Here is a 20,175-nt window from a genome sequence, read left to right as displayed (position 1 = left end):
CACGGCCCGCAGGCCAGGGGAAAATGGGCAGAAGCGAGGAGCCAGGCGTTCCATAGCCGGGCGGCCGCCGTGACACCACTCTGGGAACTCGTGGGCGGGACTCTCAGCTGCGCAGGCGCAGACGCCGGTGACGGGCGGGCGGCCGGGGCCCGCCCCGCGCTGCGAAGTCCCGCCCCCGGCCCCGGATATCCGGCCTGGAGCCGTCGGGCGGCCGGCGTGACCATGGCGCTGCGGGAGACGGTGTCTTCCGGGAGTCTCCTGGTCTGGCCTCGCGTGTTGCTGTTCGGTGACTCGATCACCCAGGTAGCCCGACCGTCGCGGGCTGGACGTCCGCCCCCGGGGGACGCGGGGTGCCCTGGAGCGCGAGAGCGGCCGTCGGTTCCGGGCCCTGCGGGCTCCCGCGTCTGGTGCAGCCGGTCGGGCCGTCAGCGTGGCGTGGACGCAGAGCGCCGTGGCGCGCGAGCATTGTTGAGGAAGACGGCTCCGGGGAAGGGAGACTCCCTCCACACGCGCCCTGGCTCTACGCAGGGTCGCCGTCCGGGCGCGGGGACAGGCGCGCGTGGGCTCGGCGGAGAGGGCGGGTGCGGGCCGGCGCGCGGTAACGGGCCTCTCTCCGCAGTTCTCTTTCCAGCAGGGTGGCTGGGGAGCGGCGCTGGCGCACAGACTGGTCAGGTGAGAGGAGTGGCCGTGGCCGGGGGCGCAGCCGGAGGACTTTGCCCCCAGGCGTGGGGAGGGGTCTCCCTTCCCTGCCGGCCGCACCCTCAGTCCACACCGCCCAGCCCCCTTAGCTTCAGCTGTGGGGGAACCCGGGCCCCCAGGGCACCTGCTCTGACCTGCCCGGCCTGAACCATCCTGGCCGTTTGGATTTGACCGCCGGTCTCAGGGTTACTAGGACTTAACTTTACACAAAAGAGATTTGCCTGGGGCCAGCGCTGTGGCGCAGCAGGTGAAGCCACCGCCTGCAGTGCTGGCATCCCATGTGGGCGCCGGTTCAAGACCCGGCTGCTCCACTTCCGCTCCAGCTCTCTGCTGTGGCCTGGGAGGGCAGTGGAGGACGGCCAAGTGCTTGGGCCCCTGCACCCGCGTGGGAGACCAGGAGAAGCACCTGGCTCTGGGTCGGTGCAACCGGGACTGCAGGCAGGACTTCACCTGCTACGCCACACACGTAGCTGATTGTACTGCCCTCAGCTACCCACCTGGTATTAAAGTAGGAGCCGAGGATCCCTTGATCCAGATGCTTGGGACCAAAAGTGTTTGGTTTTTTTTCAGAACTTGAAAGATTTGCGTGTACACATGAGTTCCCTTGGCCATGAGACCCAAGTCTAAACCCAGCCCATCTGTGCTGCCTTCCACACAGAGCCTGTGCATTGTGACTTGCCAGTGAGGGCTGGGGTGGGATTTCTCACTCTGGCGTCACGTCCGCCCTCTAGAACATTAGAGATGGTGGGTTTGGGGCGCTTACAAGTCCTCATCCCATGGGGATAAATTCTTAAGTTTCAGCTTTAAAGATCTTTGTATGCTCGTTACAAAAAGCATCTTATAAAATTAAAAAAAAAAAAGGCATCTGAACGCCTTTTAAATCAAATAAGTTCTTTCTTCTTTGTGTAAAGATTTATTTATTTGGGGGCCGGCACTGTGGCATTGTGGGTAAAGCCACCGCCTGCAGTGCCAACATCCCATATGGGCGCCGGTTCTGGTCCCGGCTGCTCCACTTCCAGTCCAGCTCTCTGCTGTGGCCTGGGAGAGCAGTGGAGGATGGCCCAGGTCCTTGGGCCCTGCACCCGTGTGGGAGACCAGGATGGGGTTCTGGGCTCCTGGCTTTAACATGCGAAAGCCTTGGGAGTGAACCAGTGGATAGGTCTTTGTCTCTGCCTTTTGAGTGGATGAAAATAAATAAATGAATCTTGAAAATAAAAATCACCTGCTGGCGCTGTGGTGTAGTGGCTAAGGCTGCCGCCTGCAGTGCCGGCATCCCATATGGGCGCTGGTTCAAGTCCCAGCTGATCAATTTCCAATCCAGCTCTCTGCTATGGCCTAGGAAATCAGCGGAAGATGGCCCAAGTGCTTGGGCCCCTGCACCTGCATGGGAGACCAATTCCTGGCTTTGGATCTGCTCAGCTCCGGCCGTTGCAGCCATCCGGGCACTGAACCAGCGAGAGGGAGACCTTTCTCTGTCTCTGCCTCTAACTCTGCCTTTCAAATAAATAAATCTAACAAAAGATATAATTAATTGAAAGGCAGAGTGACAGATCCTCCATCCACTGGTTCACTCCCCAGATGGCTGCAATGGCCGGGGCTGGGTCAAGCCCAAGCCGGGAGCCAGGACTGCATCCTGGTCTCCCACATGGTGGCAGGGGCCCAGGCAGTGGGACCGCAGCCAGCCACCCCGTGGGGTGCCGTCCTTGCGGGCCAGCTTACCTGGCTGGGCACGGCACTGCCCCTCACTGACACGTCAGCACAGGAAGCCTTAGAATCACTCTTCGTTTCACTTGACTTTAGGAAATGCGTAGTCGCTGCCCGAGCGCCTCCCATGTCTGGGCCCCACGTTCAGTCTGCTCCTCCGACAGCCGGGCGCTCAGAACTGGGGGTGGGGGGGGGCGCACCCACAGAGCTCCACTGTACAGTGTTTCAGCTCTTGGAGTCTTCGAAATGGCTAATTTTTATGATGGTTACAGATAAAAACGCTCAGAATCTGATTAAAGATATGGCTCAATTTTTGTTTTTTAAAGGTTTTTGTTACTCAAAAGGCAGAGGTACATAGAGAGCTCCTCCGTGTGCTGGTTCCCTCCCCAAATGGCCACAGCAAGCGGGCCTGGTCCGAGCCGCAGCCAGGAGCTTCTTCCGGGGCTCCCACATGGGTGCAGGGGCCCGAGCACCTGGGCCGTCCTCCGCTGCTTTCCCAGGCGCATGAGCAGGGAGCTGGATGGGAAGCGGAGCAGCCGGGACTGGAACCGGTGCCCATATGGGATGCTGGCTCTGCAGGCCAGGGCTTTAACCTGCTGAGCCACAGCGCCGGCCCCTGTGGTTCAACTTTTAAAAAAGGTTTTGTTTTCATATATTGGAAAGGTACAGCGGCAGAAACACCTTCATCCACTGATTGACTCCCCAAAGGCCACATCTAGGGCTGGGCCAGAGACCGGGAGCAGGAACCGCATGAGGGTCTCCGTGTGGGTGGCAAATACCTGTGGGTATCCCAACACTTAAGCCATCATCTGCCGTCTGCCAGATGTGCTAGCAGAGAGCTGGAGTGGCCGGGACAGCGCAGGCGCTCTGGTGTGGGTGTGGCCTCTGGAGGGGCAGGCTGCCACAGTGCCTTTTTAAAATAAAAAAAAATTTTTATTTTATTGATTTGAAAGACAGTTACAGAGAGAGAGGTCTTCCATCCGCTGGTTCACTCCCCAGATGGCCACAATGGCCGGAGCTGTGCTGATCTGAAGCCAGGAGCCAGGTGCTTCTCCTGGTCTCCCATGGGGTGCAGGGCCCAAGCACCTGGGCCATCCTCCAGCGCACTCCCTGGCCACAGCAGAGGGCTGGCCTGGAAGAGGGGCAGCTGGGACAGAACTGCCGGGACGTTAGCTGCTGCCCCACCACACCGGCCCCTGCTGCTGGGATTTTGCAGTGCCACCTGAGTGCTCTCGCTTAGTGTCGTGAAGTGCGCCCCCTGCTGCCGGCCTGGGCATGCAGCATACAGCCTGCAGGTGCTCCCAGCTGCTTGGTGGAGAAGCAGGGGTTTGCCCGGTGGTGCTGTGGTGCCCCTGGGTTGTCACCATCCATGTGGGCACCAGTTCGAGTCCCAGCTGCTCCACTTAATGTAGCTCCCTACCAGCGGCCCGGGAGAGAGCAGCAGGTGGTCCTAGCATCTGGGCCCCTGCTCCCGTGTGGGCGAGTCAGGAGGGGCTCCTGGCTCCAGCCCAGCGCTGCCTGTTGCAACCATCTGGGGAGTGAACCAGCGGATGGAAGAGGCCCCACCTGCAACTCTGATTTTCAAATCAAATTAATTTTGAAAAGTAGGCATTTGAACCAAATAGCAAAGTGAACCCCGTTGGTTTGCGACTGGTGAGCCAAGCCCCGAGACTCCCTGTGTTCAGAGAACAACATAAATCTACAAAAGCCGGGTGTGGGGAGCCGGCCCGCCCGCCCGCCTGCGGCTGTGTCTGCAAACTGCCCCTCTCCCGGGCGACTGCGCAGCCAGGCGGTGACGTTGCCAGGGCCACGGGCGTCGGCAGGCAACACGCCTGGCCTCCGCTGTCCACCGTCCCACGCTTTGTAAGAAAGGAGGAGAAACTGCCTGGTGTGAACTGGTCCAAGTGGGAACCAGACATTTCCGTGATTACTGAAATGAAACCCCCAGCGTTCGTCCACGCAACCCGAACTGCCCCGTCAGCACACTTGGTCCAGCACACCGGGGGCTCGCTCGCCCACGCCCAGCTCTGCCGCCACACCCAGCCCTCGCGAGGCTGTGGATCCCTGCTGTGGGCGACTTCCGGGAGAGGTCGCAATGGTCTCATGGCCAGGTGGAGCCTGGGCACACGCGGGTGCCCCGAGCTCACCTTTGAAATTCTTCGTTCCAGGAAGTGTGACGTCCTGAACCGCGGGTTTTCAGGCTACAACAGCAGGTGGGCCAGAATCATCCTGCCGAGGCTTATCGGGAGCGGCCGCGACCTGGACAGCCCCGCGGCCGTGACCGTCTTCTTCGGGGCCAACGACAGCGCGCTGAAAGGTGACGCCGTGCTGCGTGTGCCTAGCTCAGCTGTGTTCTTTGAAACTGGCTTTTATTCCCAACCCGTTTCCACACGCCTCGGGCGACCCCTCGCACCACGTCACTGCCGGGGTGGGGGCTGCGGGCTCGGAGGGGCCGTCCCTCCGCTTCTCCGGGTTTGCTGGCACTGGGAGAACTGGCCGCAGACAGGGAGGGGCTTGCTCTCTGCCCTCTGTGGTGAGAAGGGGAAGCCGTGGCCCGCACTTCCGCCGTCTGGGAGAGGGCCACGTGTGGACACGGACACAGTCGCTGCAGACTGAGCTAGGCCTAAAGGAAACCTGCACGTTACATGGTACCAAAAAAATGCTAGGGAACTCCAAAAAGTGAAAGTGTTTTTAAAAGGTGCGTTTTTATCAAACTTGGGACCAGGAGAAACACCTTCAAAGCATGAAAACTATGGAGGTGGTCACCGAGGCAGAGTCCAAGGAAGTTATAAAGAAGAAAAGGGAAAGCTATTTGGAAAGTGTGTCAGACAAAGGATAATGCCTTTAATGTAGACATCAACAAGGAAAACAGTAACTGCGGTAGAAGGGGTAGGGACGGGCCACTCCCAGGAGGAGGAACCTGGGGCCCGCTCCGTGGTGCAGTGGTGCAGTGGGTTAATCCTCTGCCTGCAGTGCCGGCATCCCATGTGGGTGCTGGTTCGAGTCCCAGCTGCTCTTCTTCCAGCTCTCTGCTGTGGCCTGGGAAAGCAGAAGAAGATGGCCAAGTGCTTGGGCCCTGCACCCGTGTGGGAGACCTGGAGGAAGCTCCTGGCTTCAGATAGGCACAGCTTCGGCTGTTGTGGCCATCTGGGGAGTGAACCAGCAGATGGAAGACCTTTCTGTCTGTCCCTTTCACTGTAACTCTCCTCTCAAATTAAAAAAAAAGAGGAGAAATCCAACAGGCCAGTCACATGCGGAGAGGCACGGGAACTCCATTCAGCAGCCAGCAGAACGCGGGACTTGGGCGGGCACCGCCGTGAGCAGGGAGGCAGCCGGCGGGCGTGGGCGTGGGCGTGGGGGCCGGGCCTGCCCAGGGACACGGAGGGGGCGGGCAGCAGTCTGCGTGCAGGGATGCCCGTGTGCCGGTCTCCGCGGAGCAGACAGCCAAGTGCTGCCAGTGAGGAAACGGGGTTGGCTACGGGCACCTGCTACTAAATGCTACTTGAAGACTTGATGGACACAAGCGGGGAAGGGAAGTCCTGTACGTTCAGTGTCAGCTCCTGCTTTAAGATCTTATCCGAGAGGGAAACAGGGAGTTCATGCCCCAGAAGGCCGCAGCAACCAGAACCGGGCTGATCCGACGGCAGGAGCTCACACTGGGTCTCCCGTGCGGGTGCAGGGCCCGAGGACTTGGGCCTCCTCCACTGCTTTCCCAGGCCACAGCAGGGAGCTGGATCAGAAGAGGAGCAGCTGGGACTCGAACCGGCACCCGTATGGGATGCGGGCGCCACAGTGCTGGCCCTCTTAGGTTTCTTTTTAAAGTTACACATCTGCACCGGAAACCTGAACAGCCTGCCCGATGCCAGCGGCACTTGCGTGGATGGCAGGACCGGGTGATGGCCTTCTCCTTGCCTGTGGTCTGCAGAGCACTGTAGCCATCCTTGGCGAGACTACCTAGAGACCACCCCTCGTTGAGGCACCGGCCGTAGGCGCGCGCGCACTTAGCCCGTGGGATCTGCACAGCCGCACTAGGAGGCACGGGAGGGTCGGGTGTCCGCCCGGGGGCCTGTGGAGTTGGCGACAAAGCCAGGGTTGGAACTGGGCCGGTGCCATGCTGCACCTGCAGTCCCAGCACCCTGTGAGGGACCCTGCGTGTGCTGTTGCTCTCGAACAGATGAGAATCCCAAGCAGCACGTCCCCTTGGACGAGTACGCCGGCAACCTGCGGAGCATGGTGCAGTACCTGCAGTCTGTGGGCGTCCCCGAGAGCCGGGTCATTCTCATCACGCCGCCCCCGCTTTGCGAAGCGGCCTGGGAGAAGGAGTGCATCGCGCAAGGTGAGCGAGCCCCGGCGAGCCTGCTCCAGCCCGGGATGCCCGCGAGCCCCGGCGAGCCTGCCCCAGTCCGCGAGGCCAGCGAGCCCCGGCGAGCCTGCCCCAGCCCGGGAGACCCGCGAGCCCCGGCGAGCCTGCTCCAGCCCCGGAGGCCCGCGAGCCCGGCGAGCCTGCCCCAGTCCGCGAGGCCAGCGAGCCCCGGCGAGCCTGCCCCAGTCCCCGAGGCCAGCGAGCCGCGGCGAGCCTGCCCCAGCCCCGGAGGCCCGCGAGCCCCGGCGAGCTTGCCCCAGCCCGGGAGACCCGCGAGCCCCGGCGAGCCTGCTCCAGCCCCGGAGGCCCGCGAGCCCCGGCGAGCTTGCCCCAGCCCGGGAGGCCCGCGAGCCCCGGCGAGCCTGCCCCAGCCCCGGAGGCCCGCGAGCCCCGGCGAGCCTGCACCAGCCCGGGAGGCCCGCGGGGGCTGCAGGTCCCCGTCCGCCTGCATTTCCGTTCCCTCAGCCCTGAGAGCTGACAGGACCTCTGTCCTGGGGCAGGTGCTTGGGGCACCCACGTCCCCAGTCGACGCTGCCGTGAGTCCCGGCGCCACCAGTCCCTCTCCAGCTGCTGGTGAAGGCCCCTGGGAGGCAGCGGGTGGGGGCCCAGCCTTGGCTGCGGGGCACCTGGGGAGTGAACCAGCGGATGGAAGCCTCTCTGCCGTTCAAGTGGATGAAAACAGACACGAAAACAGGTTCCGAGGAAGGCAGGAGGGGGCGGGCAGCCGCTCCCCCGTGAGGGCCTGCACTCTGCCTGGGAAGCCGCCCTCCGTGGGGAGCCCGCAGTGCGAGCCGTCTGCGCTGTCCCAAGGAGCTGTTCCCCGCGTGCAGCGGCCGTGTCTCTAAAGGGCTTTATGGAACTTCCCTAAGCGCCCTGTAACACAAGGAAAACAGGTCATGCTAGGACAGGTTATTTTGTATTTATCTCAGAGAGAGAGAGGTCTTCCATCCACTGGTTCAGTCCCCAGATGGCCGCAGCGGCCGGAGCTGGGTGATCTGAAGCCAGGAGCTTCCTCCGGGTCTGCCACGCGGGTGCAGGGGCCCAAGCACTTGGGGCGTCTTCCACTGCTTTCCCAGGCCACAGCGGAGAGCTGGATTGGAAGTGGAGCAGCCGGGACTCGAACCCACGTGCATATGGGATGCTGGCGCCGCAGGCGGAGGCTTTACCTGCTTTGCCACAGCGCCGGCCCCCAAAATTCTTACATTTTACTTTCATTTCCTCATTCACGCCCTGTACACTGTAGTCCAGGGGGAATTTTGCCCATGGGTCAGAGGTGAGCAGAGCTAGGCAGAGATCACAGCTCATTGACCTGATGAGGTCTCAGGCGCAGCTGATGGTAACGTGGGTGGGCTTTGCAACGTCGATCCGTGGGTGAAGCAGAACCAGGGACGTTTACCCCCCCTCCCCCCCACGCACACACGACACGCAGCCTGTCCCGTGTCTTCAGCTTTTCTCTCCACTGTATCACTCCCGTCAGTTCCTGGACACCGTCAGCTCCTGCGGCCTTGCCCGCGGACCTGTGAGCCCGGCCAGGACGGCAGCAGCACGGCCGCCTCCCAGCGTAGCACCTGCCTCCCAGCGTAGCACCCACCCCCCGGGACAGCAGGGCCAGGAGAGGCCGAGGCCTGCGCGCGCTGTGCCCTGGGTCTGTGCGAGTTTAATCACAGTGCGCCCCAGATCGGGGGCTCTGCCGGCAGAGAAAACTGCTCTGTCTCCAGGCCCAGCCCGCAGTTGCCCACCACGCCGGAGCGGCTTCTCTTTACGCAGGAAATTCTGGGTCAGCGTCCAGCTCCCAGGGTTGGCTGTGCCTTTCCTGCCTGCCCTCAGCCAGCGCAGCACACACAAGTGAGCCCAAGCCCACGGCTGCCCCTTAGCAACTGTCCAGGGGTGGTAAGTCCCACCTGGGACCCAGCCTCCCCACTGTGAGCCTGCCGGCCCCCTGCCGGGAGAGCCCTGGAGTTCTGGGGCATCTGGGGGTGAGCAGTTGGCGGACGGTCTCGGTCACTGCCTCTCAGACAGCAGGCACGGGAGAGGCAGAGGGGCAGCTCCCGTCTGTGCCACAGCCGGCGGGGCCGAGCCAAAGCCCAGACCTCCACACGCTCTCGCACACGGACAGCAGGCGTCCCCCTGTCCCGCTGCCCCCTAGGCCGCACAGGAGCCGGGACTCCAACCGGGCACTCTGGTATGGGTGCAGCTGTCCCAGCCCGTACCGAACACCTGCCACAGGAAATGGGAACTAAAAGCTCAGCGGACCTTGCACCAAGGACCAGCGTGAGTCTCGGCTGCTACTGGGCTCTGCTCTCTAACAGGTCACAAATTAAATCGTGTGAACGCAGTTGTCGGAGAGTACGCCAGTGCGTGTGTGCAGGTGGCTCAGGACTGTGGCACTGACGTCCTCAATCTGTGGGCCCTGATGCAGGAGGACAGCCAGGTAAGTGGCTTGCTCTGGCCTTCCGTGGGGTGGGGGTGGGGGGCAGGGTGGGGCACGCACCAGGAAGCCGGGCGGGCAGCTTGCAAACCCAGCCGTGTGGCCGGCTCCTCAGCTAGGAGTGAACATGGGAGACAGAAGTGAGAACGAGGGTGTAGACGTCGTTTCCTCCTGCAACGTCAGCATCCCAGACAGACACTGGTTCCAGGCAGTGGCGGATGGCCCAGGACAACAGTGAGAACTAGGCAGGCAGCTCTAGCCGTGTGCAGGTCAGGCTGATAGCGTTGGGGGTTTGTAGTTCTGAGCCGGCCTGAAAGCTGAGCCCATGGAGGATGGCGCAGCCCTGCAGGAAGACAGTGGACGGCGGCTTAGCCGGGCCGCCAGAGGTCCTCCGGCCAGGGGTTCACTCCCCAGTGGCTGCAACTGCGGGGGCTGGGCCAGACCGAAGCCTGGAGCGTCTTCCAGGTCTGTGTGGGTGCAGGGCCCAATCTCTCGGGCCATTCTCCACTGCTTTCCCAGCCACATTAGCAGGGAGATGGATCAGAAGAGGGGTAGCCAGGACTCAAACCAGCACCCATGTAGGATGCTGGTGCTGCAGGCAGAGGCTTATCCTGCTGCCACAGTGCCGGCCCCCTGAGGATACTTTTAAAAGCTCATGAAAAAATAGAATTAAAAGGTTTATTTTGGTAAAATCCATGCATTGCAGTCTTCAAAAATTCATGGAAAATATGTACTGTAAAAACAGTTATGCTTGAGTTCCAAGATTTTGTGTTCCAGAGTAGGAACTTCCTGCAATGCCCTCCTGCAGGGGCACTAACCGAGGGAGGACTCGGCGGTCCCTGGGGTCCTTGCCTGATGGCGGCTAGGAGTGGCCATTTGGACAGAGGAAGGAATAACAAAAATAGCCAAGAATCATGAACCTAGGTGAACTTTTCCCCCTTTTTTTTAAAGATTTTATTTGATAGGCAGAGTTATAGAGAGAGGGAGACAGAGAGAGGTCTTGCATCTGCTGGTTCCCTCCCCAGATGGCCGCAACGGCCGGAGCTGGGCGATCTGAAGCCAGGAGCAGCTTCGAGGCCTCCCACGTGGGTGCAGGGCCCAAGCACTTGGCCATCCTCCACTGCTCTCCCAGGCACAGCAGAGAGCTGGACTGGAACTGGTGCCCACATGGGAACCTGGTGTGGTGGCTCTACCTGCTACGCCACAGCGCCAGTCCCCCCATAATTCCTACCCACACCAGCCTGGTAGCTGTCCACACTTCCACACTTGCTGCACGCCGGGAACAGCGAACGGCAGCCAGTTCTGCCAGCAGCTCTGCGGCGAGCAGCCCTGGCCGCCAGGCTCCTGTCTCGTCTAGCACTTTCCCGGCTGGGCCGGGGGCTCGGCGGCTCGCTTGAACACAAACGGCGGGTGCCGGTCACGCGTCCTTTTCACTTCAGCGCGCTGGGATTCCAGAGCTGAGCCCTTCCTGAGAGGTCACCCGAGGCCTGGGGGCGGGTGTGATGGGGAGAGTCGAGTCCTCACTCCACCCAGAGTGTACGAGGCTGAGGAGGGGAGCGCTCACTGGGAGGGGGGCTCCGGGGTGAGCCGTCTCGAGCTAAGGGGGGCCAGACAGTGCGCGTTCTTGTGCCTACCGACTTGCCGATCGGTAGGCGACTGCGAGGCAAAGGCGTGTGCGTTTTCACGTCCGTGGATGGACCGTCACCCAAGAGCCACAGGACAAGGCCGCGGCCCACCCCACAGCCCCAGGAAGGTGTCCGTGTGCCTGAGCCCCCGACTCGCCTGTGGCCCAAGCCGGGGGCCGACTTTCGGATACACTTTAGGGCCTTTCACTCTGCTCTCCCCCGCCAGGACTTCTCCGCCTACCTGTCGGACGGGCTGCATCTGTCCCCAGAGGGAAGTGAGTTCCTGTTCTCGCACCTCTGGCCCCTGATCGAGGGCAAGGTCGCGTCCCTGCCCCTGCTGCTTCCTCACTGGCAGGATGTGGCAGACGCGAAGCCGGAACTCAGTCTGCTGGGAGACGGAGACCACTAGCCGCACACGGCAAGGCACGGCGGCTGCGGGCGCGGAGCGGATCCCAGGGAGCGACCAGCAGTGCCTGCCCAAGGCTGAGCCGCCGCCGCCGCTCTAATAAAGCTTCGGGGTTTCTCAGGGATGCTTTCTACTTGGGTCACGTTGGCTCTGGTACTAAGTATTTATTGATCGATGCGGGTATCGTCAGTGCCACAGCTATAAAACATACCCTGAGCAGCTTGTTAATTCCGTAAGTGGCAAAAAAGACAATTCTGGTTTTGTAAAAAGTCAACAATTTTATAAAAAATGTCCTTACATTCTGCTAAGAACAGTTTCACTCATACATATACCCACACACCTCACTCACTTTGCATCAAACTCTGAAAGTACAGCGAAAATACAAGGATATCATGACAAGGTAAAGGACAGGAAATACCGTAAGGTACACGTTCAAGTATTAGTGTAACAAGTATGACAAGTATCTGGGTAACAAACGTGGGGGTGGGGGAGGCATGATTTGTCACAGGTTTGGTTAACTGCCCTCAAGGTCTGAGAGTTACCTTGGTCAAGATGTGCTGGCTATAGGAAAGAGCTCCCAACGGTAACTGTAGACCAGACTTTGGACTGACGCGCCTGTCCTCCACACAGGCGTCCTGGAGCAGTGACGGGGCAGGCGGTGCAGAGCCCCTGGGCGTTCCGGGCTGGGCCCTGCTGCGCGCCCCTCCTGGCCGGCTCAGCACGCCCTGGCCTGCGCAGAGCGGTCTGTTCTTAGGGGGGGAAACACTTTCCCCACTAGTGTTGGAACACAGCCAGCCGGACTCCTGGGAACTTTTTCCCCGAGCATCGCGTGGTATTGGGCGGACGAGACTACACAGAGACTGCCCAGCACGCTGGAGTCCTCAGACCGGCAGGAGTGCCGTCTGCGGCTCCACGTGGTCTAGAACGTTGCAGAGCCACATTGACTCCGATTCTCTCCGCATGCTGCCGACATGGGTAACACCAGATAGAAGACCCACGTTTTGGAGATAATGTAGAAATAGCTTTATCTCCTTTAAGGCAAAAAAATAAATAACTGTTCCAGTCGTCCTCACAAGTAACTGAACGCCACAGTGGACCATTACAGTGTAGAAACATCAGATCAGCTTGCTCATCAGTGCTGTTAGCAACACAAAGGGTTAATTTACAAAAACGTAAATAGCTGACATCATCCAGCTGTATTTCTGCTTTGGTACCACAGGTCCAGGGACACTTTAATGATTAGGAACTAAAACCTGAAAGCCTCAAAACAAGCTAGATGCACCTGACCTCTCCAGCAGGGGGCGGGGCGGGGCGGGCTGCCCGAGCAGTCCCCGAACCTGTGACGGGCATCTGCTGCGAGGCCACTCCTGGGGTCGCCCAGAACTTCACAGGTGCCTGCTGCGACTTCAGGTCCCACCGGCACACCGGCACACCGGAGCCCGGGGCTCACGCGGCCCTGCACTAGCACTCCGTCTCCTTGCTGTCCACACGGCTCTGCCGCTGCAGCTTGAAGGAGGCGGCCTTCTCGCTCCTGGTCACGGGGTGGTCTGTGAGGTCCTCGAAGGACTTGGCGGCCGCGCTGCTGTTGGGAAAGGGGTCTTTCTCAAAGCCGTCCTCGTCCACGTGCGAGTCCGTGCTGGGGTCTTCCTGGATGGTGTCCATTCTCTGGTGGTCCGGTTTCGGAGCCACGGGTACAGGGGGCATCGCAGGGACGGCCTGCAGGGGCTGCAGGCGGCCTGGGGTCTGCGGGGCGGGGAGGGGCTTGATGATGCGCACCGACGCGGAATCCATGCTGCTTAGCATTTCCACGTTCTGGAAAGACGAGGCGTTAACTGATGGGAGTCAGCGGGGACTCAAAGCTCCTCCCAGCTCCCCCCGCCCTGTCTGCGCTGTGGTCCCTGTGCTCAGGGAAGCCCTGAGTGAGGCTCACTCAGCCCGAGGAGCTCCAACAACCTAACCTGACGTACCCCGCAAGAGGACCCGAAGTCATCAGAAGTCACTGCTCTCAGGACAGCTGCCGCCAGCCTCCACCCTCCTCCGCTGGGAGGATCATTTGGTTTGGCCCTGCCAAGGCAGCCGCGGGGAGGACTCAAAACCCAGCCAACCTAGAGCAGGCCGATCTTTGAGCTGGTGAGTTCGCATGGCCCACGGACGGTGTTTAAATATCCAGTGGCCCTTGGCAGAAAAAGGTTCCCACCCTCGCCATGTGCTGCTGCGAGGCCTCGCCGTGAGTGCGACGGCTGGCCCCATGCCCGTGGGAAGTTCTGTCCACACTCGCGATACTCACACTCGGGTGAAACAGCGACAGGGACTCATACTGCTTGTCCAGCTTCTTATCCTGGAAAGGAAGAGCAAGACGAGGTCACCCCTACACAGCCCTGAGCCTGACGCCGTCCGTCCTGGCAGGCCACTCGGCTGCGGTGGGCGCGGGGGGACCGCAGGCAGCCCGAGGAAGGTTCTGGCACTGAGAGAACGGGCGCCTCTGAGAGCTGCTTTCTGAGCGACGTCTCCCGAGAAGGCAGCTGTCCCTGGCTGCTGGCTGCCGCTGAGGTGCGGCTGGTGACGAGGGGCCGTCACCCCTGCACGTCACTCTGCACGTCCCCAGCACGGCCGCTCGAGGACAGGCGTGGTGACAGTCGCGCCTCTTCCTGCCAGCCCCAGGAAGGGCTGTTCAAGGGGCCCAGGCAAGAGCAGCAGGCGAGGAGGGGAGAGGCGGAGGGCAGGGCCAGGCCTCTGTCCCGGCAGCTGGGCAGGGGCTCCCCCTCAGAGGGGCGCACGCCACAGCCTCCGCGCCCACCCCCCACGTTTAGGAGAGAAGTGACGTGGGAGACGAGGTTTGAGAAGAGCTCCTCAGACGCCCAGTGCGGTCACGGCTGCCGCCCGTTCTGCGTGAGGGTGGAAGGTCTGCCCACCCGTAGGTTGCTGTGGACCGGAACACCCCCAGGGTAATGGCGAGAATCTGTAAGGTGCGCGGGGAACACCTCTGAAAGGCTGACGGTTGGTATTCGCCGTTGTAACAAAGTCACCCTGAAAACGCTGTTCACCCAGAGATCTTAGACAAATCCACTTGACCTGCCTTCTGTACTTGGAAGTACACAATTTCTAAGAAATTTTACAAGAAGTCTTCAAAAAGTTCATGGAAATGCACACTATCTTTCAACTCCATTTTCCACACACTTCTTCTTTGAGAGACGGAACTCTCCAGATGCCCTCAGGTAGGGGTGCACGCCGGGAGCAGCCCAGCTCTCCCACGGGAAGGGCAAGGGCCCAGCAGCTGAGCCCCTGCTCTGCACAGCAGGAAGCTGGAGGCGACGAGGGCCAGGGAGGAGACGGGCTGCTGACGCGGGGCCGGAGTCCTGACCGCCCCGCCAGTCCTGCAGCACCTCGCGGAGTACACAGCCACCCACACACAAATGGCGTCTTCAAGAACTGCTTGTTCAGCTTTGTCCTAGACAAGCTCTTCAGGGTTAACCAAGGAATGTCACTGGAAACAGCAGGTCACACTCTGCTAACAAATTTCTACCTTTTCCAAAAAACACATGGTTGGGATTCTGCAGCAGTTTCATGAAATGCTGAATTACTTAAAAGTTGGTGCTTGGTCCGGCGCTGTGGCCTAGCGGGTAAAGCTGCCACCTGTGGCGTCGGCATCCCATGTGGGCGCCAGTTCAAGTCCCAGCTGCTCCACTTCCCATCCAGCTCTCTGCTGTGGCCTGGGAAAGCAGTGGAGGATGGCCCAAGTGCTTGGGCCCCTGCACTCGCGTGGGAGACCTGGAAGAAGCTCCTGGCTGCTGGCTTCAGAGTGGCACAGGACCGGCCATTGCACCCAGATGGATGGAAGATCTCTCTCTCTCTCTCTCTCTCTCTCTCTCTCTCATTCTCTCTGTAAATCTTTCAAACAAAATAAATAAATCTTTAAAAATAAAAAATCAATCTTAAAAAAAAAAAAAACACAAGCTGCTGATGTGGGGTGGGGTGGTGGTGCGACAGGTTCAGTCACCTTTCGGAACACCCACAGCATACGGGGGTGCTGGCTTGAGCATCAGCCACCTCCACAGCGGACGGGTGGCTCGAGTCCTGGGCCCCTGCCGCCCAGGGGAGACCCACAGGAAGCCTGGCCCAGCCCTGGCTGTTGGGGGCATCGGCAGAGTGAACCTTTGCATGAAGAATCTCCTTCCTCCTTCTATTGCTCTGCCTTTTAAACAGCTAAAAACGAACATTTAAAAATGGCGACTTACCACACAATGGACAAGAATGCTGAAAGGAATCCAGAATATCAAGGAGAAGACCAGGACGGACCCTACGATGTTGTCTGCTAAGAACTTTCCTGCGAAAATCCGAACAGGGGACGAGTGAGTGTTTCGAGCAAGCGCTTCACCTCGTAAACCCGAAATCAAATGCTCTTGGAACATGATCCTGCTGTGTCGAGGGCCACGAGACTGCCACCTGTCACCACTGCTGTCGTGGTCGTGAGGCCTGTCCACGCGCTCCTCAGGAGGGCGCGGCCGCCCCGGCACAGCAGACCCCGGCGTCGCGGTCAGCACGCCGACCACAACCACGGAGACGCTGCTACCAAGGCTGGGGGTGCCTAGGACAGCGCCGCCCTGTTTCTGGGTGTGATTTCGGATTACACTGCGGACTCTTGACAGTACAGTCACCTCCTTGTGCAGATCCCGAGACCCACCCGAGACGCGTGTTCACAGAAGTGGTGAGCAGGCCCGCTTCCGCAGGAAGGGCCCAGACCGGACACCACACCTCTCCAGCGGGGCCATCACCTACCGAAAGTGTTGATGCTCAGCTGGTCAATGAAATCCCAAAACCGCTCAATTACATCCTGCACGCGTTTTTCACACTTGCCCTACAAAGAAAACACGTGAGGCATCACCCCTAAAAGCAACACACGTAGGAATGGTCTTGACTTCATTACGATCGGCGGCGTAGGGGCCCATCTGACGGAAGGCAGTGACGTCGATGCAGGCGCTGTGGCATCGCCACTGCTGGGGACACCGCCCCTCATCAGAACACTCCACTAATGCTCCCTGCTAATGCACTGTGCGAGGCAGTAGATGGAAGTTCAAGTACTTGGGCCCCTGCCACCCACACAGGAGACCTAGAGAGAGATCCTGGCTCCTGGCTCCAGCCTGGCCCAGCCCTGGCTGTTACAGGAACTTGAGGAGTGAATCAGTGGACAGAGGTAGTGGGTGCCGCTGCTCTGTCTCCGTGTGTCCTGTCTTTCAAGTGGATGTGTGTTACTGTGTGTACACACATCAGTACTCAAGTGAGGCTATACCGTTCTGACACAATCACAATTAGTCCATTTGCATAAGTGAATTGAGAATCACCAGGAGATAAAACTCAAGAAAACCAGTTTGGGGGCCAGCCTTGTGGCACAGCAGGTTAAGTCACCACCTATGACACTGGCATCCATATGGCAACGGTTCAAGGTCTGGCTGTTCCACTTTTTTTTCTTTTTCTTTTTTTTTTTTTAACAGGCAGAGTTAGACAGTGAGAGAGACAGAGAGAAAGGTCTTCCTTCCATTGGTTCACTCCCCAAATGGCCACTACGGCTGAAGCGTTGTGCTGATCCGAAGACAGGAGCCAGGTGCTTTTCCTGGTCTCCCATGGGGTGCAGGGCCCAAGCACTTGGGCCATCCTCCACTGCACTCCCGGGCCACAGCAGAGAGCTGGACTGGAAGAGGAGCAACCAGGACAGAATCCGGCGCCCCAACCGGGACTAGAACCTGGTGTGTCGGCGCCGCAGGGGGAGGATTAGCCTAGTGAGCCGCGGCGCCGGCCATGGCTGCTCCACTTTCAGTCCCTTCTACTGTGCCTAGGAATGCAGGGGAAGATGGTCCAAGTCTTTGGGCCCCTGCACCAACTTGGGAGACCCAGAAGAAGCTCTTGGCTTCTCTATCTATAAATCTACCTTTCAAATAAATAAATAAATAAATCTAAAAAAAGAGAAAAATCAGTCTCCCAAAGATGGGTAATGTGAGATGGACAACACTGTCAAACGGAGCTTCACAAGTCTGTCTGAGCCTTGCAATCCTTACCCATCATCCACATGAATAAAACTAAGTTCTATTGAAAAAAAAAAAAAAATTCTGGCCAGCGCAGCGGCTCACTAGGCTAATCCTCTGCCTGTGGCGCCGGCACACCGGGTTCTAGTTCCGGTCGGGGCGCCAGATTCTGTCCCGGTTGCCCCTCTTCCAGGACAGCTCTCTGCTGTGGCCAGGGAGTGCAGTGGAGGATGGCCCAAGGACTTGGGCCCTGCACCCCATGGGAGACCAGGAGAAGCACATGGCTACTGCCTTCGGATCAGCGCGGTGCGCCAGCTGCAGCGGCCATTGGAGGGTGAACCAACGGCAAAGGAAGACCTTTCTCTCTGTCTCTCTCACTGTCCACTCTGCCTGTCAAAAAAAAAAAAAAACCTCTGCTGGGGCCGGCGCTGTGGCATAGTGGGTAAAGCTACTGCCTGCAGTGCCAGGATCCCATATGGGTGCTGGTTCTAGTCCTGGCTGCCCCTCTTCCGATCCAGCTCCCTGCTATGGCCTGGGAAAGCAGGAGAAGGTGGCCCAAGTGCTTGGGTCCTGCACCCATGTGAGAGACCTGGAAGAGGCTCCTGGCTCCAGGCTCCAGCCTGGCTCAGCCCCAGCAGTTGCAGCCATCCGGGGAGTGAATCAGCAGATGGGAGACCTCTCTGACTCTGCCTTTCAAATAAAATAAATAAACCTTAAAAAAAACTCTGCTGCCGAGGGGCCAATGCTGTGGCACAGTGCGTTAAGCTGCTGCCTGCAATCCCAGCATCCCACAGAAGTGCCAGTCCCAGTTGCTCCACTTCTGATCCAGCTTCCCGCTGATGTCCCTGGGAAAGCAATGGAAAATGGCTCAAGTGCTTGGGCCCCTGTCACCCACGTAGCAGACGAGGATGGCGTTCTAGGCTCCTGGCTTCACCTGGCACAGCCCCAGCCATTGTGGCCATCTGGGGAGGGAACCAGTTGATGAAGATACTACTTCATTTCTCCCTCTAACCTGGTCTTTCAAATAAATAAATCTTTAAAAACTTTTAAAAATAAAAAGAGAAGAGCCACTGCTGAAAGCAACCAACTTCACCACAAAGTGCCGGGTCCTGCCCTTGTCTGGGCCCCGTCTGGGTCCAGCCACCCTCGCAGGGCACGATCTCCGCTGGCCTGGGCCGTGGCCTTGCAGCTGCAGTGGTGCTGACCCGCACCTCGACCCGCAGGTAAGCAGGCCGGGGAAGACGCCGCGTCTGCAGCTCTGCGTGTGCTTTCACTTCCTCGTTTGCAAGCGTGCACACGTGACCCTCCCCCCCAGCCCGAGCGCGCACTCACGTTCATGTCGCAGAACCCTACGGTGCAGGGCTTGCCCTTCCTCAGGAACAGGTTCTTCTGCTCCGCGTCCACGTAGGGCACGCAGCGCCCAGAGGGGTCCCTGCAGCACACCTTGCACGAGTTCTCCGTCTCTGAAACACAACAGGCCCAGCTCTGCACCCCTCGCTCCCCGACCACACTGCCCCCCATTCCAAACGCTAACACCGCCACAACCACGTCCCAGTTCACTCCGCAGCCCTCAGAGCCACACAGGCCACAAAGGCCGGGAAAGACGCCTGCGTCCCTCCTGACCCCTTCCCCAGCGCTCGTGTCTTGCCGGCCGCGTCCCTCGGCCCGGCGTTCTCACTACACGGACTCGGATCTGCAGCTGCTGTGTGCGGAGGACACCCCACACAGCCACGCCGGCTCCTGCAGGCCGGAGTGTGAGGGATGTGTCTGCCTGCCACGGCGAGCCCAGCGACGCGAGTCCCACAGCCCACACTCAGCGACCCTCCAAGAGCAGTTGAGGGTACAGGGGTCGGGGGACAACAGCTGGGCATCAGATGAGCTGCACAGGCACATGCACCAACAGCAAAAATGCCAAAAATTAACCTTGCAGTAGAACCGCGGGGAGACTCTGACCCAGGGGAAGTCTACATGCACGCTCAGGGAAACGAAATCAGGCAGAACACAGAAGCAAGGCAGAGACACCTCCCACCATCCCCTCCGTCTGACATCGCTTGGGCACTTCCTGTGACTGCCGGTCTTCCCAGGGCTCCCTCGGCCTCTGCCTCCACTTAGTGAGCGACTCACTTGGCAACCACTATGTGCTCCTGGCTCCATCCCCCACGGGGCGGGCAGCTCCCGGTGAGGGAGTCGGCAGCACCACCTTAGCCACTCCAAGTCCGAAGTGGGTGGGAGCCAGAACCCAGCCAGTGCCCGAAGGCCCTGCTCTGACCCGAGGGCTCCGAAGACAGCCTGGAGACGAACCTCAGAGCAGTCCGAGGCCAGCGTGAGAGGCTCCTGCTCCCGGCTGCCCTGGCAGGGACCCAAGGCAGCGGGCCCAGCTCTGCTGACAACAGCAAAAATCCACTTTGGTGGAAGCGGACCCTGGAATTCTCAACGCTACTCTGATTTGTATGACACAGAGAGGCGGTGAGGACAGACGTGCACTCCATCTGCCCACTCCAACACTCCGCCTACCCTCCCCCAGAGCCTGCTACGTCTGAACTGTAGCAAGATAGCCAGACCATTTTCACATGGGTGCAGCTGGGGGCAGAGGTCAGCCTGTACACACTGCCCCCTCTCCTGCCTGGTCCCAGTCTGCTTCTTGCCACCGCTCTGGGCAGCAGTCACGGGCGGGCCTCCACCCGGGGGAAGGGGCCCGGCAGCCAGCGCCCGTCTCCCCCACGCACTCACCATTGCACGCACAGGACTCCAGCTGCTGCTCCCTCTCACAGAAGGGGACACACTTGCCATCCTTGCACTTGCCCAGGTCCAGGCAAACCGTGTCATCTTCGGCATTTCCCGGGGGCGGGCACTCACTACTGTTCCCTGGTGGCAAAGACCCATTAGCACGCCGAGGCACGGAGCCCCTGTCCTCCGGTGATCTCATCAAAAAG

At 60.0% G+C, this 20,175-nt stretch overlaps 2 protein-coding genes across 12 annotated transcripts in view; one reads left to right on the top strand and one right to left on the bottom strand.

Moving 5' to 3' along the window:
• Window positions 1–149: 149 nt before the first annotated feature.
• Window positions 150–11,349, top strand: IAH1 (isoamyl acetate hydrolyzing esterase 1 (putative)). Of its 4 annotated transcripts, none has more exons than XM_002722481.6 (6): window positions 150–303; window positions 620–672; window positions 4,572–4,720; window positions 6,578–6,739; window positions 9,076–9,197; window positions 11,046–11,349. In XM_002722481.6, the coding sequence occupies exons 1-6, from the start codon at window positions 223–225 to the stop codon at window positions 11,226–11,228; spliced, it is 750 nt and encodes a 249-aa protein (XP_002722527.2). In that variant the 5' UTR covers window positions 150–222; the 3' UTR covers window positions 11,229–11,349. The 4 variants fall into 4 exon arrangements, with proteins under 4 accessions (XP_002722527.2, XP_089182952.1, XP_089182951.1 ...); XM_089326826.1 differs by lacking the exon at window positions 11,046–11,349 and adding an exon at window positions 9,977–10,117; XM_089326825.1 differs by lacking the exon at window positions 11,046–11,349 and adding an exon at window positions 9,972–10,117.
• A 134-nt stretch (window positions 11,350–11,483) lies between these two features.
• Window positions 11,484–20,175, bottom strand: part of ADAM17 (ADAM metallopeptidase domain 17) — a 56,655-nt gene continuing 47,963 nt past the window's right edge. For all 8 annotated transcript variants that reach the window (XM_089326822.1, XM_002722480.6, XM_017338411.4 and 5 more), the window contains 6 exons: window positions 19,973–20,107; window positions 18,575–18,705; window positions 16,002–16,080; window positions 15,461–15,549; window positions 13,513–13,563; window positions 11,484–13,037 (listed from right to left, as the gene is read on the bottom strand). In XM_089326822.1, the coding sequence (XP_089182948.1) occupies window positions 12,687–13,037; window positions 13,513–13,563; window positions 15,461–15,549; window positions 16,002–16,080; window positions 18,575–18,705; window positions 19,973–20,107 (836 nt within the window). In that variant the 3' untranslated portion in view covers window positions 11,484–12,686. The remainder of the gene's footprint in view (window positions 13,038–13,512; window positions 13,564–15,460; window positions 15,550–16,001; window positions 16,081–18,574; window positions 18,706–19,972; window positions 20,108–20,175) is intronic.

This window comes from Oryctolagus cuniculus, chromosome 2 (genome assembly GCF_051225735.1).
Source record: "Oryctolagus cuniculus isolate XC-2025 breed Fujian yellow rabbit chromosome 2, ASM5122573v1, whole genome shotgun sequence".
NCBI classification, from domain to species: Eukaryota; Metazoa; Chordata; class Mammalia; order Lagomorpha; family Leporidae; genus Oryctolagus; species Oryctolagus cuniculus.
This window is presented reverse-complemented; position numbering and strand designations above follow the sequence as displayed.